General features: G+C 48.2%; 1 protein-coding gene across 7 annotated transcripts in view; it reads left to right on the plus strand.

Annotated features, from left to right (window-relative positions):
* EPB41L1 (erythrocyte membrane protein band 4.1 like 1) overlaps window positions 1-26,312 on the plus strand; it is a 233,597-nt gene extending 207,285 nt beyond the window's left edge. For all 7 annotated transcript variants that reach the window (XM_063960309.1, XM_063960307.1, XM_063960311.1 and 4 more), the window contains 2 exons: window positions 24,564-24,680; window positions 24,810-26,312. In XM_063960309.1, coding sequence (XP_063816379.1) covers window positions 24,564-24,680; window positions 24,810-24,818 — 126 coding nt within the window. In that variant the 3' untranslated portion in view covers window positions 24,819-26,312. The remainder of the gene's footprint in view (window positions 1-24,563; window positions 24,681-24,809) is intronic.
* The last annotated feature ends 239 nt before the right edge of the window (window positions 26,313-26,551 follow it).

Consider the following 26,551-nt stretch of genomic DNA (forward strand, 5'->3'; position numbering starts at 1 on the left):
CATGCACATTTAAGGTAGGAGATAAGGTGTGGTTGTCAACCCGCAACATCAAGCTCCGACAACCCTCGGCTAGATTGGGACCCAGATTTATTGGACCATTCCTTATTGTCAAAAAAGTCAATCTAGTGGCCTTTTGGCTACAGTTGCCAAAGTCACTTAAAATTAGGTTGTCACTGACCTGGGTTGGGAGTGTTGAGAACTCGGGGGTACTTCCGATGATAGGGAAGAGGAACCACAGCTGGGCCGGAGCAGGGATGGCCGGATGTAGGTTTTCCTCATGCAGAACTTAGCCGTTGTAACCGATGTGTAATGCTAAAGAATTAGTTGTGGCCAAGGCTTGGGGGCGATACTGAAGTACACAGAAGAATGAAGAACTTGTGAGTGATGTTGAAGAAATGAATGAAGATTTGAGAACGATGTTGAAACACACAGAAGAATGAAGAACTTGTGAGCGATGTTGAAGAAATGAATGAGGATTTGAGAACGATGTTGAAGCACACAGAAGAATGAATAACTTGTGAGCGATGTTGAAGAAATGAATGAGGATTTGAGAACGATGTTGAAGCACACAGAAGAATGCAGAACTTGTGAGTGATGCTGAAGAAATAAATGAGGATTTGAGATTCAGTTTGGTAGGCGTTCCACTTAGGGATACCCTGTAATACTGGAAGCACAGGAGGTGTCCCTCTGAGAGATACACTGTAACGCTGGTAACGCAGAGAATGTCCCACTGAGTGATACACTGTAACGCTGGTAGCACAGGGAAGGTTCCACTGAGTGATACACTGTAACGCTGGTAGCACAGGGAATGTCCCACTGAAAGATACTCTGCAATGCTGGAACACAGAAGACGTTCAGCTTGAGAACACGCTGAACGCTGCTAGCACTGGTGATCATTGGAAAAGACGATACTCAGGCGCCGGGGCTCTGTACGGCGTCTGCCTTTGAACTTCCCGCCCTCTCCCGATTGGCGGAAGGGGCCGATGACGTCACCCGCTCACCAAGCTCTCGTTGATGCCGGGCGCAATGACGGCGCCCACACCCCGGGAACCCGCTGGAGGCAGCGCCAGCAAAACGCGACGACCCGGAGCCCACCGGGGGCGACGACCGCCGTGAGACCCAGCGCACCCGGAGCGGTAAACGCGGCAGCCGCAGCGCCGCGAGTGTGACAGTACCCCCTCCTCTAGGAGTGGCCCCTGGACACTTTCCTGGTTTCGTTGGATATTTAGAATGAAAGATCCGGACTAGTCGGGGAGCAGTGACTTCAGAAGCTTTGACCCAGCTCCTCTCCTCAGGACCATAACCTTTCCATTCTACCAGATACTGTAAATTCTTGTGAAGATAACGAGAGTCAAGAATAGTTTTGATTTCAAATTCTGTTCCAGCTTCAGTCTCTACCGAGGTTGGGCTAGGAGACTCCGAATGAAACCGATTTAAAATGAGGGGACGAAGGAGAGAAACATGGAAAGAATTTGATACCCGAAAGTGGGAAGGCAATCCCAATTTGCAGACAACAGGGTAAGGACCGATGAACCTCGGAGCAAACTTCATAGCGTGTACTCTTAAACGAAGATTGCGGGTAGAGAGCCATACCCTGTCACCAACTTTGTATTGAGGAGCTGCTCGCCGTTTTCTATCCGCAAAGAATTTGTAGCGGCCAGAGATTTTCTTGAGATTAGCATGAACCCTACTCCAGATTTGACTGAAGTGCCGGAGAGTGGAAGCTGCAGCAGGAACATCCTCCGAAGGAAAAATTGGTAATTCTGGGACTCGTGGATAGAATCCGTAATTGATGAAGAATGGGGACTCACCAGTGGAAGAGTGGTACAGATGATTATGGGCAAACTCGGCCCAGGGTAACAGTTCCACCCAATCGTCCTGTGACGGAGAGAGATAAACGCGGAGAAAAGTCTCTAAATCTTGATTGACACGTTCAGTTTGCCCATTGGTTTGTGGATGGTAAGCAGATGAGAACTTGAGTTTTATTCGTAAGGCTGAGCAGAGGGCCCTCCAAAATCTTGCAGTGAACTGTACCCCTCGACCAGAGAATATCTCCTGAGGTAACCCGTGCAGGCGGAAGTGTTCACGAATAAATAGTAAAGCCAACTTGGGAGCCGTTGGTAAACCGGTCAACGGAACAAAATGTGCCATTTTTGAAAAGCGGTCAATAATCACCCAGATGGTATTGTAACCCTTGGAGAGGGGTAATTCGGTAATAAAGTCCATAGAAATATGGGTCCAGGGTTTCTTAGGAATGGACAGTGGATGAAGCAACCCAGCAGGAGGCAGACGAAGAGTTTTGTGCTGAGCACATTGAGGACATGAATTGACATAATCTTGTATATCCTTCTTCATGGTGTCCCACCAATATGACCTTCGTAGAAATTCACACATTTTTTGAACTCCAGGATGACCGGAAAACTTGGAGATATGAGCCCACTGCAGTAACTTTGGTCGAAATTCAACTGGTACAGACATTCTCCCAGGAGGAGGACCCAGAGAGGTGGGAGCTGCTGAAATAGAGACTGGACTGAGAATTAAACTCTTTTCAAAGGAATTCTCCTCATCCGAGGCCGTTAAAGAACGAGACAGAGCATAAGCCTTAGCGTTAAGAGTCCCGGCCCGGTACTTAATAACGAACGAGAACCGAGTGAAGAAGAGCGCCCATCTAGCTTGACGGGGATTCAAGCACTGGGCCGTCTTGATATACAACAAGTTCTTGTGATCGGTGTAAATAGTAATTAGGTGTTTAGCACCTTCCAATAAGTACCTCCATTCTTCTAGGGCAGATTTTATTGCTAAAAGTTCCTGATCTCCAATGGTGTAGTTTCGTTCAGCAGGAGAGAACTTACGAGAATGGAAACCACATGGATGTAACTTCCCATCAGAAGAGAACTGTGAAAGGATGGCACCGATGCCTACTGAGGAAGCATCGACTTCCAAGAAGAATGGTTTTGAGAAATTCGGTTGTTGGAGTACCGGAGCAGACATAAAGGCTGATTTCAACCGGGCAAACGCTTCTACAGCTTCGGAAGACCAGAGACTTGGGTCAGACCCCTTTTTGGTTAGGGCAGTAATGGGTGCAACGATGGTAGAAAATCCCTTAATTAATTTCCGGTAGTAATTTGCAAAGCCCAGGAATCTTTGTACCGCTTTCAAGGAGAGAGGCTGAGTCCAGTCCCGAATGGCAGTGAGTTTTTCCGGATCCATGCGAAGCTTCGTACCCGAGATGACATAACCGAGGAACGGAATCGAAGGGACCTCAAAGATACATTTGGAAATCTTGCCGTAGAGACGATTCCTTCGTAAGCGAAGAAGTACTTCTTTGACCTGTACTCTGTGCTCTGCAAGATTCTTAGAAAATATCAGAATGTCATCCAAGTACACCACTACACTTTGGTATAACATATCTCGGAAGATTTCATTTACATATCCCTGAAAAACGGCAGGGGCATTGCTGAGGCCAAACGGCATTACCAGATATTCGTAATTCCCGTCCCTGGTATTGAAGGCTGTCTTCCATTCGTCCCCCTGTCGGATACGTATTGTCACAACTGAGGGCCTGAGCTGACGGAAGGCAGCCTCAGTTGTAGGGGCTGAGATGTACCGGAACCTGGGAGGTTGTATCAGACCCCTGGACATGTAAGTAACATGAAGAGAAACCGCCCGAAGGCGTGACCACGACAGCTTGAGTAAAAGTCAATGATATTTATTTATGACAAACTCCATGCATCACAGTAGCAGTAAAAAGTAACATAAAAATCAGCAGAGAAATAATAATACAGTTCCTGGGTACTACAGGGTGGCAGGGGCCACAGAGCTCTGGTGGTATGAGACAGTTCTTATTATCTGCAAGTTGGAAAGTCCTTACCAGGCTCAACTGTAGCAATGAGGAAAGCCCAGGGTCGTACCAGCTGGTGTTCCAGGGAAAGCTGGACTGCTGTAGATAAAATGCTGCTGTGGGTACTGGTTAGAACCAGACAGGTGTTGGCACGGAGTGGATACTGGCTGGAACCAGTTAAATAATAAATAAAGCTTGAGAGCGATGCAATATAGATGAAATGTAGAATTTGAGAGCGGAGAAATAATAATACTGGTGGAGAGTGGTAAACTGCAGAAAGGACACCGGCCCTTTAAGAGAAGCTGTACACTGCTGGAAGCTAAGCTGGAAGCAGGTGATGTTGTAGCTGGAAACAGGTGAGTCCAGAATGGATCGGAGAGTCAGGCTACACCGCAGATGGAATGCTGGTGCTGGTCTCTATAGCAGAAGTCTGGAGACAGGAGCTGGAACCTGGAAGACAATCACAGTAAAGAGACAAACTGGAACTAGGTTTGACAACCAAAGCACTGACGCCTTCCTTGCTCAGGCACAACCTATTTATACCTGCAGCAAGGAAGGCATTGGCTAGGCAATTATGCAAATTAATAATACTGACAACGGATTGGTAGGAAAGATCAGCTGACAGAATCCAAGATGGCTGCGCCCATGCAGACACTTGGAGGGAAGTTTGGATTGTAATCCATGTGGTCTGGAAAACAGTAATGGCGGCGCCGGCCACCGGAGACAGGAGACGTCAGGCTGACAGATGCACATCCGACCACGCGGACACAGCGGAGGCCGCGGCTGACGTAATCGCCACTCTGAATGCAGAAGCTCAGGGACGGCGGCGGAGGCCGCGGGAGACGCCATGCCAGATGTATAAGGCGTTACTGTGACTGCGTCCAGAGAGACAGGAGAGGATGCGGGAATGTGCACATCAGGATGACAGATGGGATCCGGTCCTGGAGCGCTGAGCCAGCCTTAGAAGGCATCTGATAGGTAAGAAATGGCGTCCAGATACCCGGATCGTGACAGCACCCCCCCCTTTAGGAGTGGCCCCAGGACACTTCTTTGGCTTTTGAGGAAACTTGGAATGGAATCTCCGGACCAAGGCAGGAGCATGGACATCAGAAGCATTGGTCCAAGAACGTTCCTCAGGGCCATAACCCTTCCAGTCAATAAGATACTGAAGTTGACCGTAACGGTGACGTGAGTCCAGGATCTTGGCTACTTCATACTCAACGCCTCGTTGAGTTTGGACTTTCGGAGTTGGAGGAAGTGAGGAATGAAACCGATTCAAGATTAGCGGTTTCAACAGGGAAACATGGAATGTCCTGGGTATTTTTAAGAAGGGAGGCAACTGGAGTCTGTAAGCAACAGGATTGATGACTTGATCAATTTTAAAAGGACCGATGTAGCGAGGTGCAAACTTCATACTGGGAACTCTTAACCTCAAATTCTTCGTGGATAACCATACCCGATCACCCACCTTGAGAGCAGGAACTGCTCGACGCTTCTTATCCGCAAACTTCTTGTACCTGAACGATGCCTTGAGCAGAGCTGATCGTACGCTCTTCCAGATATTGGCAAACTGATGCAAGGTGATATCCACTGCGGGAACAGAAGTTGCTGGAAGCGGTTGGAACTCAGGGACTTTAGGGTGGAATCCAAAGTTGGTGAAGAATGGTGTTGAAGAAGATGAAGAATGATACTGGTTGTTATGACAGAACTCGGCCCAAGGAAGTAATTGAACCCAGTCATCTTGAGAGGAGGACACATAGATGCGGAGGAAGGCCTCAAAGTCCTGATTCACCCTCTCAGTTTGACCATTGGTCTGAGGATGGTAAGCCGTGGAAAACTTTAGCTTGACTTGGAGGACTTGACATAAACTTCGCCAGAATTTGGCTGTGAATTGAACTCCTCGATCTGAGATGATTTCTTCAGGAAGACCGTGGAGTCGGAAGATCTCTTGTATGAATATTTGAGCCAACTTGGAAGCTGACGGAAGACCGGTGAGAGGAATGAAGTGTGCCATCTTGGTGAACCGGTCAACTACCACCCAGATGGTATTAAACTTGTTGCACATGGGCAAATCTGTAATAAAATCCATCGACAAATGGGTCCATGGTCGACGGGGAACAGATAGTGGAACCAGTTGCCCCGCAGGCGACTGGCGGGATACTTTATGTTGAGCACACTTTGGGCAAGATGCAATAAACTCCAAAACGTCCTTTTTCAGAGTTGGCCACCAATAGGACCTAGAGATAAACTCCAGGGTTTTTTGGATACCTGTATGTCCGGCAAAGCGGGAAGCATGGGCCCAATGCATGAGCTTCTTCCTTAGTGTCGGCTTCACAAAACTTTTCCCTGATGGGGGCGTAGAGTCCATCCCTACCGTGGAGAATGCCAACGGATTTATAATAGGATGCTTGTCTGAAGACTCTGACTCATTTTCTTGCTCCCATGAGCGGGAAAGGGCATCGGCCTTGCGATTCTGAGAGCCCGGACAGAACTGGAGTTTAAAGTCGAACCTGGAAAAGAAAAGTGCCCATCTGGCCTGACGAGGGTTGAGACATTGTGCGCCTTTCAGATATAGAAGGTTCTTGTGGTCTGTAAGGATGGTGATTGAATGAGAAGCTCCCTCCAACAGATATCTCCACTCCTCTAGAGCGAGCTTGATGGCTAGCAACTCCTGGTCGCCAATGGCATAGTTGCGCTCCGCTGGGGAGAACTTCCGTGAGAAGAAACTGCAAGGATGTAAATGGCCATCTTTAGCCCTCTGAGATAACACCGCTCCTACTCCAACGGAGGAGGCATCCACCTCTAGGATGAAAGGAGAGTCGATGTCAGGCTGTTTCAGGACAGGCGCAGAGATGAACCTCTGTTTTAAAAGATGAAAAGCTTGCATGGCTTCTTCAGACCACTTGGACGGGTTAGCACCCTTCTTGGTGAAAGCAGTAATAGGCGCCACAATGGTGGAAAAGTCTCGTATAAACTTTCGGTAATAATTGGCGAACCCTAAGAACCTCTGGACCCCTTTGAGGGTTAAGGGTACCGGCCAATTCTGGATTGCTTGTAGTTTCTCAGGATCCATCTCTAGTCCGGAACCGGACACAATGTACCCTAGAAACGGAATGGACTTGACTTCAAAGACGCATTTCTCTAATTTGCAATAGAGATGATTGACACGGAGACGGGACAGAACCTCTTTTACCCAAAAACGATGTTCCTCTAAATTGTTGGCAAAAATGAGGATATCATCTAGATAGACCACGACATGACGGTATAGAATGTCTCTGAAAATCTCATTGACGAAATGCTGGAAGACAGCTGGAGCATTGCTCAATCCGAAGGGCATGACGAGGTACTCATAATGTCCGTCACGGGTGTTAAATGCGGTCTTCCACTCGTCACCCTCACGGATCCGGATGAGATTGTATGCACCTCTCAGGTCCAGCTTTGTAAAGATGGTAGCTCCGCTAACTCTGTCAAAGAGCTCAGTAATCAGGGGTAAAGGATAGCGGTTCTTGATGGTAATGTCGTTCAAACCTCTGTAGTCGATGCACGGCCGCAGACCACCATCTTTCTTTTTTACAAAAAAGAAGCCTGCGCCGGCTGGAGAAGAAGAAGGTCGAATGAACCCCTTTGCTAGGTTCTCTTTAATGTATTCCTCCATAGAATGCGTCTCAGGCAGAGACAACGGATAAGTTCGGCCTCGAGGTGGAACCTTCCCTGGAACGAGATCAATCGGGCAGTCCCATTCTCTATGAGGAGGAAGGATATCAGCAGAAGCTTTACTGAACACATCCGTGAAATCTTGATATGGAGGAGGTGGAACATCAGACGACCTGGGGGAGGAAGAACAGACAGGCAACACTTTAAACAAACATGTCTCAGCACAGGAGGGACCCCATGCCAGAATTTGCGTAGTCGTCCAATCAATTGTAGGATTGTGAAGACGGAGCCATGGAAGGCCCAGGACCACAGGATGTGTGGCTCTTGGAATCACTAAAAGTGAAATAAGTTCGGAATGAAGAACTCCCACTCTCAGACGAACTGGTAGAGTCCTTAGAGCAATAACTGTATCAAAAATTTTACTGCCATCCACGGCAGTTAAGGAAAAGGAGGAAGGAAGTCTCTCGGTGGGTAGGGACCACCGTTTAACATAGGCTTCGGTAATAAAGTTCCCAGCTGCTCCGGAATCCAGGAGGGCAATGACGTTCTGATAACGTTGAGCAACTTGAAGCGAGACTGGGAGATTACAATCTTGAGGAGATGGAGAGGAGATCATTACTCCTAGCCGGCCCTCTCCTTGGCGAGCTAGGATTTGGAGTTTTCCCGGACGTTTGGGACAGGCATTAATAGTGTGAGACGGAGCTGCACAATACAGACAGAGAGACTCAGAGAGACGTCTTCGGCGCTCAGCAGGAGTTAAACGGGAACGGCCAATTTGCATGGGTTCATCTTTAGTTGGTGACAGTTGGCGAGGAGGAGGAGCAGAAGATTTTGGAGCAGATGATCTTCCACGCTCAGTTGCTCTCTCTCTGAAACGTAAGTCAACTTTTGTACAAAGTGAGATTAGCTCATCTAACTTGGAGGGTAAGTCTCTGGTAGCTAACTCATCTTTAATACGCTCGGATAAACCATGCCAGAATGCAGCATACAGGGCCTCGTCGTTCCATGCCAGTTCAGATGCCAGGATCTGGAACTGTATAAGATATTGTGCTACAGTATGTGATCCCTGGCGTAAACGGAGAATCTCAGACGAAGCTGAAGTTACCCGGCCTGGCTCGTCGAAGATGCGCCTGAATGTTGACACGAATGCAGTGTAAGAAGATAGCAGGGTGTCGGACCTCTCCCATAACGGTGATGCCCAGTCAAGGGCTGAGCCACTGAGAAGTGAGATGATGTAGGCAATTTTTGTACGGTCACTGGGAAAATTGCCAGGTTGTAGCTCAAACTGAATCTCACACTGGTTAAGAAATCCCCTGCAGAATCTTGGAGATCCGTCAAATTTTGCTGGCGTTGGAAGATGAAGACGTGGAGCAGAAACGGGTAAGGTGGGTGGGGTTATAGTTGGAGTCACTGTGGTTGACGCCCCAGATGCGCCTGATCCACGGAGAGTTGTCTGAATCCCATCCAGCCGAATAGAGAGATCCTGGAGACAGCGGATGATGTGGCCCTGTGCAGCCTCCTGATGTTCTAGTCGGGCTGCCAGTTCTTGCATCGGCCTGGCCGCTTGATCCTGGTCTCCGGCTGGATTCATTAGGTCAGTGCTTACTGTCACAACTGAGGGCCTGAGCTGACGGAAGGCAGCCTCAGTTGTAGGGGCTGAGATGTACCGGAACCTGGGAGGTTGTATCAGACCCCTGGACATGTAAGTAACATGAAGAGAAACCGCCCGAAGGCGTGACCACGACAACTTGAGTAAAAGTCAATGATATTTATTTATGACAAACTCCATGCATCACAGTAGCAGTAAAAAGTAACATAAAAATCAGCAGAGAAATAATAATACAGTTCCTGGGTACTACAGGGTGGCAGGGGCCACAGAGCTCTGGTGGTATGAGACAGTTCTTATTATCTGCAAGTTGGAAAGTCCTTACCAGGCTCAACTGTAGCAATGAGGAAAGCCCAGGGTCGTACCAGCTGGTGTTCCAGGGAAAGCTGGACTGCTGTAGATAAAATGCTGCTGTGGGTACTGGTTAGAACCAGACAGGTGTTGGCACGGAGTGGATACTGGCTGGAACCAGTTAAATAATAAATAAAGCTTGAGAGCGATGCAATATAGATGAAATGTAGAATTTGAGAGCGGAGAAATAATAATACCGGTGGAGAGTGGTAAACTGCAGAAAGGACACCGGCCCTTTAAGAGAAGCTGTACACTGCTGGAAGCTGAGCTGGAAGCAGGTGATGTTGTAGCTGGAAACAGGTGAGTCCAGAATGGATCGGAGAGTCAGGCTACACCGCAGATGGAATGCTGGTGCTGGTCTCTATAGCAGAAGTCTGGAGACAGGAGCTGGAACCTGGAAGACAATCACAGTAAAGAGACAAACTGGAACTAGGTTTGACAACCAAAGCACTGACGCCTTCCTTGCTCAGGCACAACCTATTTATACCTGCAGCAAGGAAGGCATTGGCTAGGCAATTATGCAAATTAATAATACTGACAACGGATTGGTAGGAAAGATCAGCTGACAGAATTCAAGATGGCTGCGCCCATGCAGACACTTGGAGGGAAGTTTGGATTGTAATCCATGTGGTCTGGAAAACAGTAATGGCGGCGCCGGCCACCGGAGACAGGAGACGTCAGGCTGACAGATGCACATCCGACCACGCGGACACAGCGGAGGCCGCGGCTGACGTAATCGCCACTCTGAATGCAGAAGCTCAGGGACGGCGGCGGAGGCCGCGGGAGACGCCATGCCAGATGTATAAGGCGTTACTGTGACTGCGTCCAGAGAGACAGGAGAGGATGCGGGAATGTGCACATCAGGATGACAGATGGGATCCGGTCCTGGAGCGCTGAGCCAGCCTTAGAAGGCATCTGATAGGTAAGAAATGGCGTCCAGATACCCGGATCGTGACACGTATCAGATTATAGGCTCCTCTTAAGTCGAGCTTAGTGAAGACGTGGGCTCCACGAACCCTATCAAATAGCTCAGTAATTAGCGGCAAAGGGTATTTGTTCTTAACGGTGATATCGTTTAAGCCACGATAATCAATATATGGTCTTAACCCCCCGTCCTTCTTCTTCACGAAAAAGAAACCTGCTCCAGCCGAGGAGGTAGAGGGGCGATGAATCCTTTCAGTAGATTAGATTTGATATAGTCCGACATAGCTTGGGTCTCGGGTAATGACAAGGGATATGTGCGTCCCCGGGGTGGCATTTTCCCTGGGATAAGCTCAATGGGACAGTCCCAGGGTCTATGGGGTGGTAACTGATCGGCCGCCTGTTCCGAGAACACATCTGTGAACTCCCGATAGGCCTCCGGAATGAGCTCCTCATCCGACTTGGAAGATGCACGGAGCGGGTAAACAGGAGTGAGACAACTAGAGTGACAAAACGAACTCCAGGACAATATTTGTGACGACTTCCAGTCGACATGAGGGTTGTGAATTTTAAGCCAAGGTAGACCAAGAACAAGATCGTGAGGCATCTCCGGAATTACTAGAAACTCCAAATGTTCTTGATGCAGAGCTCCGACCTGCAGCTTGATTGGCTCTGTGCGACTTGTAATAAGACCATTAGATATTTTGGTACCATTGATGGCAGTCAACGTTATAGGTCGTTTGACAGACTGTAACTGTAAACCCAGACTCTGAACACAAGAAAGAGAAACAAAATTTCCTGCAGCCCCAGAGTCCAGCAGGGCCTTAACAGGTTTGGCTATAGACTCAGAAAAACAGAGACACGGAGAGTAAACAATCCACTGTCGGAGAAGATTTAGATGTAACCCCTAACTTGAGTCCTCCGGAACAAGCTAGGCCTGCCCGTTTCCCGGACGGAACTTGCAGAACTTGATAAAGTGATCCGCGGCTCCACAGTAGAGGCAGAGTTTACCCTCACAACGGCGCTGTCGTTCCTCCGGGGACAGCCGGGATCAGTTGATTTGCATGGGTTCGTCTGGATTCGGGGTAACTGTTTGCTTAGGCGGGAGAAGCCAGAATCTGGATCGATCTGACCGACTACATTCGCCACCTCGTTCCTGCATGCGAAGATCCACCTTGACACAGAGTGAGATCAACTCTTCTAAAGGATCCGGCAGATCCCTAGTGACCAGCTCGTCCTTCAGACGGTCAGAGAGCCCGTACCAGAAAGCGGCCCTGAGAGCATCATTATACCAGCGTAGTTCTGAGGCAATGGTCTGAAAGTGAACCACATACTGTCCCACAGAACGGGAGCCTTGACGGACTCGGAGCAGGTCCGAGGAAGCAGCGGTCGTTCTGCCGGGCTCATCAAAAATCCTTTGGAATGACGCGATGAAATTAGTGTAACTGGAAACCAATGGGTCAGATCGTTCCCACAATGGAGACACCCAATCCAACGCTGAACCTTCAAGCAAGGAAATAATGTATGTCACTTTGGACCGATCCGTGGGGAAATTGTGTGAGAGAAGTTCAAAATGCACCTCGCATTGGTTGAGAAAACCATGGCAATTCTTTGGATTCCCATTATAGCGAGAGGGAGTGGGAAGCTGAAGGCGTGACCTGGTTCCAGACGAGGATTGAACATTACTGGAAACGACTACTGGAGCGGGTACTGGAGCAGAAGCCGGAACTACTGAAGCCAGGGAAGCCTGAATTTGATCCAGCCGGCCGGATAATTCCTGGAGATACTGCATCACCTGGCTCTGTGCCGCCTCCTGACTCTGAACTCGGGAAGCCAAGTTTTGGATGGCGCTTGACTCTGGGTTCCGATCCCCCGGTCCATGTGGCCTGAGTATACTGTCACTGACCTGGGTTGGGAGTGTTGAGAACTCGGGGGTTCTTCCGATGATAGGGAAGAGGAACCACAGCTGGGCCGGAGCAGGGATGGCCGGATGTAGGTTTTCCTCATGCAGAACTTAGCCGTTGTAACCAACGTGTAATGCTAAAGAATTAGTTGTGGTCAAGGCTTGGGGGCAATGCTGAAGTACACAGAAGAATGAATAACTTGTGAGCGATGCTGAAGAAATGAATGAAGATTTGAGAATGATGTTGAAGCACACAGAAGAATGAAGAACTTGTGAGCGATGTTGAAGAAATTAATGAGGATTTGAGAACGATGTTGAAGCACACAGAAGAATGAAGAACTTGTGAGTGATGCTGAAGAAATAAATGAGGATTTGAGATTCAGTGTAACTCTGGAAGTTTGGGAGGCGTTCCACTTAGGGATACCCTGTAATACTGGAAGCACAGGAGGTGTCCCTCTGAGAGATACACTGTAACGCTGGTAACGCAGAGAATGTCCCACTGAGTGATACACTGTAACGCTGGTAGCACAGGGAAGGTTCCACTGAGTGATACACTGTAATGCTGGTAGCACTGGGAAGGTTCCACTGAATGATACACTGTAACGCTGGTACCACAGGGAATGTCCCACTGAGAGATACTCTGTAACGCTGGTAGCACAGGGAATGTCCCACTGAGAGATACTCTGTAACGCTGGTAGCACAGGGAATGTCCCACTGAAAGATACTCTGCAGTGCTGGAACACAGAAGACGTTCAGCTTGAGAACACGCTGAACGCTGCTAGCACTGGTGATCATTGGAAAAGACGATACTCAGGCGCCAGGGCTCTGTACGGCGTCTGCCTTTGAACTTCCCGCCCTCTCCCGATTGGCGGAAGGGGCCGATGACGTCACCCGCTCACCACACTCTTGTGGATGCCGGGCGCAGCCGGGCGCAATGGCGGCGCCCACACCCCGGGAACCCACCGGAGGCAGCGCCAGCAAGACGCGACGACCCGGAGCCCACCGGGGGCGACGACCGCCGGGAGACCCAGCGCACCCGGAACGGTAAGCGCGGCAGCCGCAGCGCAGCGAGTGTGACATAGGTTCTCTGCAGCTATTGGTGCAGATACCTGTTATATTCTCCCTCAGTGCCTTACACAGACGCCGGTGATATCTTCCTGTGAGCTGTTCCTGCTCTGGAGAATTCCCTGTTCGGTGTTCTGTGATCTGGTCTACCTGGTTCCAGTGGTCCTGTGTCCTGGTGTTCGGAAGCCTGTCTTTGGAGTCCTTCCAGCCCTCCAGTCGGTAGAAACCTGTGTCTGTGATCTCGGGGTTCTTGTGCACCTGCGGTTGTTCCCTCCGGTGTTGTGAGTAGCGGCTTTTGCCGTGTTTTGCGGCCTAGGCCGTAGTATTTTCGTTATACTTGTTGATGGTGCTTTTGCGGAGGTTTTCCGCCCTAGCTGTCCTCCCCGGTACACGACGGTGCCGTGTAGGGTGTGGACAGAATTACCTTTGTTCTCTTTTTCCATTGGCGGCCGTGCCGCACATACGTTTTGTTTTAGTTCTATAGTAGCCCCTAGCTCTGTGTTTTATTTAGTTAGAGGTCCCCTTGTTCTCGCCCCATCTCAGTTTACGCCTTGTCTCCAATTAAGACCGGGGGGCATCGGAGTTGGGCAGACTTAATCCGCCCTTCAAACGCGGCTGCCGTGGGCCCAAGAAAACATAGTCTTGCAGGCGTAGACTAACCACGCGGGTGGGATAACGGAGTCAGGGCTTCTTAGGGGTAACTGCTAAACTTCGTCCCAAGTACAGAAAACATAACAGTGGGAATGTAAAGAGAGATAAGGTCAGAGATGTAAGAGGGAGAAGAGTGGGTGAGGGCTTTGTAGGTGAGTGTGAGAAGCTTGAATTGGATTCTGAATGGGAAGGGCAGCCAGTGAAGGTCCTGCAAGAGAGGGGATGTGGATGTAGTGCTTTTGGTGAGGAAGATGAGACGGGCAGCAGCATTGAGGATAGATTGAAGTGGAGAGAGGCATTTTTGAGGGAGGCCAGATCAGAGGAGATTGCAGTAGTCCAATCTGGAGATGACCAGTGAGTGGATGAGGGTCTTAGTAGCATCCTGGGTGAGAAAGGGTCTGATCCTGGAGATGTTTTTGAGATGGAAATGGCAGGTTTTTGAGAGGTACTGAATGTGTGGTTTGAAGGAGAGTGAGGAGTCAAGGATTACGCCAAGAAATCGCACTTGATCACCACTGCGGCTTCTGCTCTACTCCCCTGTCTGCCTCCGGAGAGGCACTTACACTGCTGGGTCACACTGCTGGGAGGACGGAGCTGGCCTTGGAGGGAGACGTGTGGGAGCATCTGTGTCTACAGATCTCCCTGCACTGACTATATATAAACTAATAGTGACTCCTTGGCTGGGCTGCCCCTATGGTTTATTGATATATACTGGACACAGTGTGGGGGGGGGGGGGAATAAATAAAAATTTATACATTATCCTGTTGGCCCTCAAGCAGATGCTTCCGGGCAGCATTTAGACAGGCTGTCCCTGGACAGATTTGCTATACTGCCCTCTCCATACACATCCACTGGACAGTTTTGATATACTATGTGTCCATAGGCGGCAGCTGGGCAGTTCTGATATACTTCACAGTTACACACGTAGCACCTGGACAGTTCTGATATACTATAATTTCTGGCTCTCTATTACCGGCTTGGCTGCAATGGTTAAACCACATCAATCTGCCGCGGCTGCGGCGAAGTTAGAGAAATTTGCTAGAAACCCTCCGACACGGTCCCAACAGGGGGGGGAGTTACAGTCGCCTCATCGCCGCCCTCTCCGTCGGCTGGCTCCTCTTCTGCGGAGGCTACGGATGCGGCATTGCAAAAGGTGCTGGATGCGGTCACAGCCAGCGAAGTCCGCTTGGCCGATAGGATCGGTCAGGTCCAAGCGGACTTATCCATTATTCATCAAGACCTTCAGCGGGTGCGAGAGAGAGTCGGTGAAGTTGAGACGCGCGTATCCACGTTGGAAGACACGATTACGCCAATCGGCAGACGTACTTCTGCCCTGGAGTCGCAGATGTTGGAGGTAAACAAAAAGATGATCGATATGGAGGGGAGATTGAGGCGGAACAACGTGCGCTTCGTCGGCCTCCCTGAGAAAGAGGAGGGTGCCGCCCCTGAAAAATTTCTTGAGAAGTGGCTGTTGGACGTGTTTGGAGCGGAGGAATTCACCCCACATTTTGCGGTGGAACGCGCTCACAGAGTTCCGATGCGTCCTTTACCTCCAGGGGCACCCCCCCGTACGTTCATTGCCAAGCTGCTTCATTACCGGGATAGGGATGTGATTCTGAAATTGGCCCGCACTAGGGGCCCCCTCAAGTGGAACGGTTCTCCGATTTCAGTTTTTCCGGATTTCGCAATTGACGTGCAAAAAGATAGAGCTCAGTTCGTCCCTGTGAAACGCAGGCTGCGTGACCTGAACATCCCCTATGCCATGCTCTTTCCGTCTAAACTGCGGGTGGTTTCGGATGGAGAAACTAAATTCTTCTTGACTCCTCGTGAGGCTTCGGTGTGGCTGGACAGAGACTTTCCGGCACGGCGGGCGATGGCCGCTGACTGAACCCAAGCATTGGATTTCTGGGAGGGATGTGTGCTCATTGTGTAGGGGTAAATGCTGGGATATCTTTAAAACTGTTATTCTACTTTCACTAATATGTTACGGTGCTTACTTATGCCCTTATATCTGCCTCATATTGCCCTGAACTAGCATCCTGTTCAGCTCTATAGATTACTCTCAGGCCTGCCTGGGTATATCCCTGTCCCGAAGTATGGTTCTAAGTGGTTCTTTAGATGGGGCTGTTCTGACGGCCCTAGGGGGGACATGAGTTTAGCTGGAGGTTACTCCTGCCGCAAGGTCATTGAATTCTTGGCCCCCCTTTTTGGGTCTCTCTTTTGTTTTATTTGACTTTATAAAATGTGTAAGGGTATTTCTTGCCTTAGTTGTTAGTGTTCGCTTTTTGGGAGAGTTGTTTGTTAGGGAATCAGGTATGCTGCAAGTTTTTAGTGGTATACGGGGTGGGGGTGGGGGTTATGTTACGAAAGTATTGTTTTGTTTTTATTCTCTGATATGCAGTGTGTTTGTTTCAGATGTGCTTCCTTTGCAGCTGCACACGGGTATGGGTGAGTGGATATGTGCTGGGGGTGGCTGGTCGCGGGTCATCTGCTTCATCGTTAAAAATGCTCTGTTATGGCTCTGGTCAGGTTACTGTCCTGGAATGTGAGGGGGATCAATGACAAAATCAAGCGTTCCTTGGTACTTAGGCAGATCAAACAATATGCATCAGATGTAATCTGTTTAATGGAGACCCACTTGGTAAGCACTAGACTTCTGTCCCTTAAAAAGCCGTGGGTGGGGTGGGCTTTCCATTCCACGCATACCTCGGCATCCCGGGGAGTGTCGATTCTGATTAGAAAGTCTGTTCCTTTCTTGCTTGATGGTGTACAAACAGATCAGTGGGGGAGATATGTGTTTCTAAAATGTAAAATCAACTCCGTTCCTTTACTGTTGCTAGCTGTGTATGTGCCCCCACCTTACTCGCCTGACGTTCTTAAAAAGGTGTCTACCTTCATGGCTGCGTCCCCGGGGGTGGCTGTCATATGTAGGGGGACTTTAACAATGTCTTAAACCATGAACTGGATAGGTTATCCATGGCACCCTCCAACCCCCAGCCGAAGCGGTCTCCATTTGCAGATACTGTCTCTGAGCTGGGCTTGGTCGATCCCTGGAGATTGAAATATCCTGACCTGAGGCAATACTCATGTTTCTCACATTCCCACACTTCCTTCTCTAGGATAGACTTGGCTCTCCTCACTCGGGAGCTCCTGCCTATGATACATGGTGTTAAATATGAGACTAGGGGTATTTCGGACCACTCCCCTGTATCGGTACATATTGACTTAAGCTCTCAGAGGGGCCAAGCAGTATGGAAATTTAACCCCTTCTGGCTCACGCATATGGGTGCGGGATCCGAATTGGAAGCTAACTGGCTAGAATTTTTTAATTCACATGCGGACACTACCGACATCTCCTTATTGTGGGATACCTTTAAAGCTTTCATGAGAGGGACTTTGATCAAAAGAGTGGGTAGTCTTAAATCCTCCTTTAAGAAACATGAGGCTGAGCTGGAGGCTCGGGTTACTGCTTCTGAGATGATATACATACAGGATGGCTTGGACAACTCTAAATTAGACTGGCTCCATGCTCAGAAAGAATGGAAGGAGTATCTATGGGGGAAAACCCAGCACAGGCTTCTATTCTCCTCGCATGTTCAATACGCTACAGGGGATAGACCGGGCTCTTATTTGGCTAATCTTGCAAAGGGGGACCGTTCCTCTCATACGGTACTGGAGGTTGTGAACTCGGCCGGGACGGTATTAGACCGCACCCCCCAAATTGTCACGGAATTTGTATCATATTATCAAGCGTTATATAGCTCCACACTAACATGTTCCCCCATAGAATTGTGTAATTACTTGGATCGAATCCAGTTGCCCTGTATCTCCAGTGAGGATAGAGCCCTTCTTGACGCTCCTCTGTCGTTGGAGGAGGTAGAGGCTGCGATCACCGCATCTCCAGATGGCAAGGCCTCTGGCCTTGATGGTATCCCGTCGGAGCTGTATAAGAAGCACGTTAGATTTTTCGCCCCTCAGTTGCTTACTCTATTTAATACTATATTTGAGCAAAATAGGCTTCCCCCTTCTATGGCGGAGGCATTGATTATAGTGATTCCCAAGCCAGATAAGGACCCCAAGAGGGTTGAGTCATATCGACCTATCTCTCTGCTACCCACGGATATTAAAATCCTGGCCAAGGTCCTGGCTTCTAGACTCAATCGGGTTATAACCCAAATCATTCACCCGGACCAAACAGGCTTTATGCCTGGTAAGTCCACTGCTGTTAATTTAAGGCGCTTGTTCACCCATTTTCAGGTTTCTCATGGGGAGGCCTGCTCTTCTGTTGTAGCCTCCTTAGATGCCGCAAAGGCCTTTGATTCGGTGGAGTGGGCCTTCTTGTGGGAAACCATGAGTAGATTTGGCATGGGTCCCAATTTTATCAAATATGTTAGATTGCTTTATTCTCTGCCCATGGCCAGGGTCTCGGTGAATGGATACGTATCACATTCCTTCCCCTTGTCCAGGGGAACGAGACAGGGTTGCCCGCTCTCCCCCACATTGTTCGCCATCGCTATTGAACCATTGGCATGTTTGATTAGAGCTAGTCCCGATATTATGGGTATTAAGGTGGGCGCAAGAGAAGATAGAATAGCATTATATGCTGATGATCTCCTGCTATTTGTTCAGGATTATGTCTCCTCTATGCCAGTAATTCTGGATATGATCAACACCCATGGACAATTCTCTGGGCTCAAAATTAATTGGGATAAATCCAACATCACTCCACTTAAGGGTCCAATCCCGGTAGTCCCATTGATCCATATCCCGCTTAAGTGGGTAGACTCCTTTAAGTATCTGGGTATTTGGGTATCGAATGACCCTTGTACTTATGTTTCTCTTAATATTACGCCGCAGATTGTTTTTCTCCGCTCCAAAATTAAAGTTTGGGGGGCTTTGCCTCTGACTATTACTGGTAGGGTCAACTTAGTGAAAATGGTGTACCTCCCTAAGCTCCTCTATGTACTTCAGCAATCACCTATATATATTGGCTTAAAAATATTCAGGCAAATTGACAGCCTACTATCTTCCTTGATTTGGGCTAGCAGAAGAGCACGGTTGAAGATTGACACCCTGTCTAGACCAAGACTGTCAGGAGGACTGGCCCTCCCTGTCTTTAAATTCTACTATTATGCATCGCAGTTGGCGCATATTTGGGAGTGGATGTCTGACTCCGACAGACTCACCTTACACTCACAAATGTTTCTGCAGGAGTATCCTGATGGCACGCCGTTGCAGTTGTTACTCTGTGGGAACGCTAAATTGTCTGAGGTCCCTATAATAAGGCAGGCCACTCTTGTGTGGAAGCGGGTACATAATATATTGCTGGGCCAGGGTATAGACCCAGACACTCCGTTAGATAATGTCCTTGGTCTCCCAGAACTGGCCTCGCTGCATACTAGGGCGGTGTGGGGTAGGTGGGGGGTTACATCCCTGGGGCAATTGTATAATGGCGATATATTGAAATCTTTCCAGCAGCTCCAACAGGACTATAATTTACCCTCCTCTTATTTTTATCGTTATTTGCAACTGAGACATGCGATTAATGTACAGTTTTCTAATACCCCTCCGAAGATTCTGGCCTCCCCAGTCAAGTTGCTCTTACAGAATCTGGGTAACGGGCATTTGGTATCCAGTATTTATACAAATATGCTCCGGTCTCACTACTCTGACCCATTATCCTCTCTTAGAAATAAATGGGAATCGGACCTGGGAACAATTTCTGACGAGGTATGGGAGAATGCTCTTTGCTCCCCACGGTTATCTACCACCACCACTAGATATCAGCAAATCCAATTGTTTATTATACATAGAGTGTACATGACACCAGTGAGATTGGCCCGCATGGGCGGTACTCATACTACCAGATGTCCTAAATGTGGCAGTCTGGATGCTGATTTTTGGCACATTGTTTGGCTTTGCCCCAGGATGGCAGTGTTTTGGTCTGGTGTTATTAGTATTATGGTGTCGACTGGTATTCCATTGGATGTGTGTACTCCGGTGGTATGTGTGTTGTCGGCTTTGGAGGAAGAGACCCTGGATGCTCCTAGCAGATGATATCTGATTAATCTGTGTGCTTTAGCCAAGGTGTGTGTCGCTAGATTATGGTTGGCTAAGGATGCTCCCACAGTACAGTCATGGGTTTCGCTTGTTAATGAAACAGCTGCTCACGAAAAATATGTATACATGGCTAGAAAAGCAAGGAAAAAGTATCACAACCTATGGGGCAGATGGCTCAGCTCTCCTAATTCAACAAACCATAGTGACTGATTACTTGCCACAATGTGACCAATATGTTGATGGGATGGAGGGATGGGCCATGTACCATGGGGATTGTGTGGAGGTGTGTGGGTGGGTCTGTACTGATGGCGTCGTTTTCCCTCTCGAGTATCGCCCATGGGGCCGCGGCCGGCCACCCACTTGCCCGGGTTGGAGGTTATGTGTTGTACGAATAGAGGTGGTTGATTAGTTTTTGAGATATATATGATTATTATAGCTGACTAAGGTATCTCCTTATATGTCACTTCTCCTGATTTATAAATGTATATGCATGAGTGGAGCCTGCACATCTTACACGCTGTGATTGAAACTTTTTGGATGGGAATCTGCGCATTCCCTTATATGGAACACTGTATGTTTAGTAGTTTTGTTGTATTGTTTAACTGTAAAGTGAAAAACCAATAAAAATGATTGAATTAAAAAAAAAGAAAAAAAAAGAAATCGCACTTGGGGGCTAGAGGAGATAGTTGTACCATCAATGGATAATGAAATTGTGGGAGGTGAGGTTATGCGGGAGGGAGGGAAGATGATCAGCTCAGTCTTAGACATATTAAGTTTAAGAAAGCGCTGGGACATCCAGGAGGAGACAGGAGAGAGACAGTTGGAGATACGAGTGAGGAGAGCAGGGGAGAGGTCAGGGGAGGAAAGGTAGATTTGAGTATCGTCAGCGTAGAGATGATATTTTAAGTCAAAAGAGCTAATGAGCTCACCTAATGAGGATGTGTAGAGAGAGAAAAGGAGAGGCCCAAGAACAGAACCTTGGGGGACTCCTACTGATAGAGGAAGTGGGGAGGAGGTGAAGTCATGAGAGGAGACAGAGAAGGAACAGTCAGAAAGGTAGGAGGACAGCCAGGAGAGAGGTAACACGCAATCCAAGGGAGTAAAGGATTTGCAGGAGGAGAGGGTGGTCTCCAGTGTCAAAAGCAGCAGAGAGATCAAGGAGAATAAGCAGAGAGTAGTGGTCCCTGGATTTAGCAGCAAGGAGGTCATTGTAGACTTTTGTGAGGGCAGTTTCAGTGGAGTGCTGAGGATGGAAACCAGACTGGAAAGGGTCAAGCAGTGAGTGGGAAGAAAGAAAGACAGGCGGTTGTAGACAAAAGGGAGAAGAGAGATGGGTCGGTAGTTGGAAAGATTGGTTGGATCAAGGGTAGGTTTTTTAAGAATAGGGGAGACAAGTGCATGCTTGAAGGCAGAAGGGACAGTGCCTGATGAGAGTGAGAGAGTGAATAGCTGGGCAAGATGGGAACAGGCAGAAGAAGAGAGGAAGCGGAGAAGGCGGGAGGGAATAGGGTCGAGTGGGGAGGTGGAGGGGAGTGAGGGCCGGATGAGGACCATGACTTCCTCTCCAGATACAGGGAAGAAAGATGTCAGTTGGTAGGAGGGAAGGAGAGGGGGGTTTGAGAAATGGAGATGGGGGGTTGCTCAGGTTCTGGTGGGATGTTACGTCCTGACGAATGGAGTCAATTTTGGATGTGAAGTAGGTGGCAAAGTCAAGAGCAGAAAGTGTAGAGGGGAGTTGAGGTGGGGGTGGGCAGAGGAGCGAGTTGACAGTGGCAAAGAGGCGCCTGGGGTTTGAGGATTGGGAGGAGATGAGGTATTTGAAGTAAGATTGTTCAGAGAGGGTAAGGGCAGCAAAGTAGGATGAGAGCATAAATTTGTAGTGGAGGAAGTCGGCCTTATTGCGTGATTTCCTCCATTGTCGCTCAGCAGTACGTGAGCATTTTTGCAGATATCTGGTGCATTTGGTTTGCCTGTGTTGAGCTGTCGATCTGCGAGGGTGAATAGTGGTTGGTGGGGCGACAGAGTCAAGATCAGAGGTAAGGGATGCATTGTAAAGGGAAGTAGCTTGTTTAGGGCAGGAAAGAGAGAGAATAGGAGAGAGCAGTGAGTCAAACAGGGAAGATAGGGAAGTGGTGTCAATAGCCTCAATGTTACACTTAGTGATGGTAGTCTTAGGTGGTAAAGATGGAGAAGCAGATAGAGATAGGTTAAAAGTGAACAGGTGATGGTCAGAGAGGGGGAACAGGGAGTTAGAGAAATCAGAAAGATCACAGCGGTGAGTGAAAACCAGATCCAGTGAGCTTCCACTCACATGGGAGGGGGAGGAGGTCCACTGGGAGAGACCAAGAGAAGAGGTGAAGTTAAGGAGTTTAGAGGCAGATGATTTTGTGGGGTTATCGATAAAGATGTTGAAATCACCTAGGATAATGGAGGGAATGTCAGAAGAGAGGAAGTGAGGAAGCCAGGAAGCAAAGTTGTAAATGAATTTGGAGGGCATGCCAGAGGGGCGGTAAATTACAGCTACTCGAAGATGAAAAGGTTGGAAGAGGCGTATGGCATGGACCTCAAATTTAGAGAATGTAAGGGATGGTTCTGGTGGTATGAGTAGCTTGAGGGTAGTAGGAGCCCAACACCACCACCGTGGCGACCCCCAGGTCGAGGGGGGGGGGGGGGGGGGATGTGAGACCCCCTGCAGAGAGAGCTGCGGGAGAAACTGTGTCAGAGGGGGGTAATCCAAGTTTCAGTGATGGCTAGGAGATGCAAGGAATTTGAGATGAAAAGGTCATGGATGGGGACCAGTTCATAATACCCCTTTCACACTGCACAAATAACCCAGTATCGACCTGGCATATTGCCGGCTCGACACGGGTCAGCGTGCGGTGTGAAAGGGGCATAGCCGAAATCCCGGGTCGCCTGACCCGGCAATTCAACTCAGGAATAAAGCAGTTTTATTCCCGGGTTGAATACCGGGTCAATGGCAGCGTAAACGGGCTCCCGGGTCGATACGACCCGGTACCCATTCACTACAACAGAGAGAGGCGGCGCGGAGATAATCTCATCTCCAAGCTCCGCCTCCACCTCCGCTGCCGGCCCCGCCCCCCGCCGCTATGGCAACTCGCCTGGCATATTGCCAGGTCAGGGAAGCCAGCAGCAGCGTCCAATGCCAGATCCCACCCGGGAAGGACCCGTTTCCAATTCCCGGGTGGGATCCGGCAAGGGCAGTGTGAAAGGGGTATTACAGACATATCTGGCATTCCAGAGGGCACAGGAGAGAGGGATAGAGTCTGAGGGAGTGATGTGAATGAGATTATCAGGGTTGCTGTAGCAATGAGGTGAGATGGCTTTAGAAGACAGAGATACAGAGGGTGTAGTGAGGGTGCTGTCTGCTGGACTAGGAAGGGACTCTGCAGCAGTTGAGCATGGAGGGAGTATAGTGTGGTACAGAGGGGTATGAGGTGAGGTAGGTGGGGGGAGGGAGGGAGCAGGGCAGAGTGGTGGACGATTGGGCCCAAGGTAGGGTAGAGGTGAATGAAAGTGGGGTGTCAGGGGAGGAGTGGAAGTGAGGCAGTGGAGTGGATGGGAGACAAAGGAGGGGAGAGGAGGAAATGTAGGAGACTAGGGGAGAAGGATAGAGGTGGGAGCAGGGGGCAGAGTTAAGGATAGGGCAGACAAGGAGTGATGGGGGGTGATAGTGACAGGCTAGACATGCTCAGTGCTCTTGCACATACAGTGGGTACAGGATCAGTGAGAGCTTTCCAGCTACTGTACCATTTACCACTGCTTGCTGATTCTAGCTACAGTGAGTTTCCTTCCCCCCTTATCTTGACCTCATCATTATGTCGACGGGAGATTGTTGACATGGTTGTAATATTATTTAAAGCATTTTAACTGTGTTGGCATTATAACTTTAAACACGTTTGTTACACATGTTAGAAATACCTCAAGTAGCATAACAACTGTGTCGGCCCTCTTCGGTCTACAAAATGTTGTTGACAGCATTACTGTTGACAATCCATGTGTATCCCTTCCCCTGTACTTCTCATTCCCAGAGCTAAATGTAATAGCCTGCGAGCAGCCAGAGCTGTGGGACTTTGTGCATGTTAGCCCATATTTACAAGGCAAAATTCAACCTGGTTTTGTCTTGTAACGATTGCTGCTTTAAAGATACCGGCAGACTCGCGCAAAGTCCTGCACTTCCGGCAGCTCGCAGATTATTCCATTTAGCCCCGTCTATTGTTTTATTGAAATGTTTTTATTCATGCTTTGTAATCATGCGATTGTTTACTGTTGTCCTTTGCATTTATGCTGTTTGCTGTACCTATATTTATGTCTACCTCGTGTACAGCGCTGAGTACACTTCATGATGCCTAATAAAAACTAATAATAGTAAACGGGAGATTACCAGACGTTAGTGGAGAGCAGGGCACACAGCTTTACACTCCAGACCTCCAGTAGCAATTATGTCATGACTGCTACTGACCTAATGTTTGCCTGTTTTCTTGCACTGTAGGCTCTAGCCATGGCTATAAAGGAAGCAAAGTTGCAACACCCAGATATGCTGGTCACCAAGGCAGTGGTGTACTGTGAGACAGAGCCTTCTCCTGAGGAACCTGGAGAGAAAGAACAGGTGAGATCATGCCTATTAACGAGAAAGTCTAGTTCTGAATCTGTATAAAAAGGATATATAAATATATATGTATATATATATATGTATATATATATATACATATTAATACTTCTTTTTGTCATCCTCTAGCAATCTTGACCTTGGATTTTGGATGCAAATCCTCCCATACATCTCCCTGTCTCTGTCTCATAAAATAAGGACTGCCTCTCCCTTCCCTGATCCTACACCACACGCCAGCTGCAAAACCTTAAACCGGCAAGGGACATCTGAAATCATTCTGACATCATTCCCTGAAAGAGAGAGAAAGACTTGTTATCCTTTCAGTGAGCAGAATGACGTCTCTTAAGAGTGAAGAGAACAATAAGACACTTCCTTCTTCTGCATCACCCCAAAGCTCCTCTTCTGAGAAGCATGCCTAGCAATGCGTGAATGCATGTGGCATCTGCAGGGTCCATTTTATCTGCTCTACTAAGGAATTTGTGATTTGAATTACTAACGTGTCCTCTGAACGTAATCCCTTAACGCGCTACAGAGGACTCCAGCAACAAAAGGGTTAACAATTTATCATGAACTCATCCTTCTCTGATGACTTTCATCCAGGAAATCTCTGATATAGATACTTAGTGCTGTCTGATCATGTCCTAATAATCTGCAGTCAAGACTTTACTCTGCTTTAGGTAGAATTACAGCAGTTGAGTCTGTTCTAATAATAGGATGTCAATCAACCCTGTTTTCGTTTAGTCTCTCTGGTATTCCGAATTCCTGCCCTGCACAGCTAGCAATATGGGGAATGGAAGTAAAGTAAGGTTTTCTAATAATGTCTGCATACAGATCTTTGGACCCGGCCAGTAGGACTTTGTGCACAATTAACCCACTCGCTGCCGGCTGTGGAACCAGAAGATGTCCCTGCTAGTTAGGGGATAGGTTGAGCTTTGTGTGTGAAAGAGTTAATATGGTACAGGGGGAGGCCTGACCCACTGCAATGCTGTGCTCTCCCCCAGTCCCTCCTCTTCCCTGCACCATGATCACAGCTCTATAGCCAATAAAAACAAAGTCAGTGTGACATGTGACTCTTTCCTTATTGTGCTTGTCAGTCTTTTCACATTTATCCCCAGATAGAGCAGCCAATAAATTGAATACTAACCTTGGTGGTAAAATCTTGCCTATGATGTTACATTAGTTTTACTGAAGAATTCTTTCACTATTTCAGCTTTTGTAGAACTAAATATTCCAGCATGCCCTGTCTGCCTGTTCTACATATGAAATGCTGAGTGCATACAGTAATTGCTGCAACACCAGGGGATATAGACAACAGCTGGCCATTATATTGAGGACCCCCTTGTGCGTATGAACCATTATTAACCAATATGTGCCCACTTATTAATCATTACACAGGCCTTGTGGAAATACGAAATTGTCTTGAAAAACTATGGAAATTCTGAAATCTAACAATGCTATTGTTTGTGTTCATCAAATACAGGGTTATATTTATAGGTGACACTGCTGCAGGCATTTTGACTTAATACCCTAAATTCAATGTATACTTTATAAACCTCTGTCTGTCATACCTGGTGGTTGATAATAAAGTGAAAAGGAAAAATAAAACAAACGAGGCTTCTCAATTAAATGTGATGCCTCAGGCTGCAGCCTAATTTCATTGATGTCCAATGTCCACCTACCATGAACTACTCCATATTTTATAGTGCTGAACTCTGGCCTCCACAGACATGGAGCTATAACACTGACACCACAGCTGCTGCACCGTATAGCCAGCTGTCCTACAGCTACATATTGCAAGAACAGCACTCCCATAACATTTTAAAAATACAGGTTGAGTATCCCATATCCAAATATTCCAAAATACCGATTTA

The sequence above is a fragment of the Pseudophryne corroboree genome, chromosome 3 (genome assembly GCF_028390025.1).
Source record: "Pseudophryne corroboree isolate aPseCor3 chromosome 3, aPseCor3.hap2, whole genome shotgun sequence".
NCBI classification, from domain to species: Eukaryota; Metazoa; Chordata; class Amphibia; order Anura; family Myobatrachidae; genus Pseudophryne; species Pseudophryne corroboree.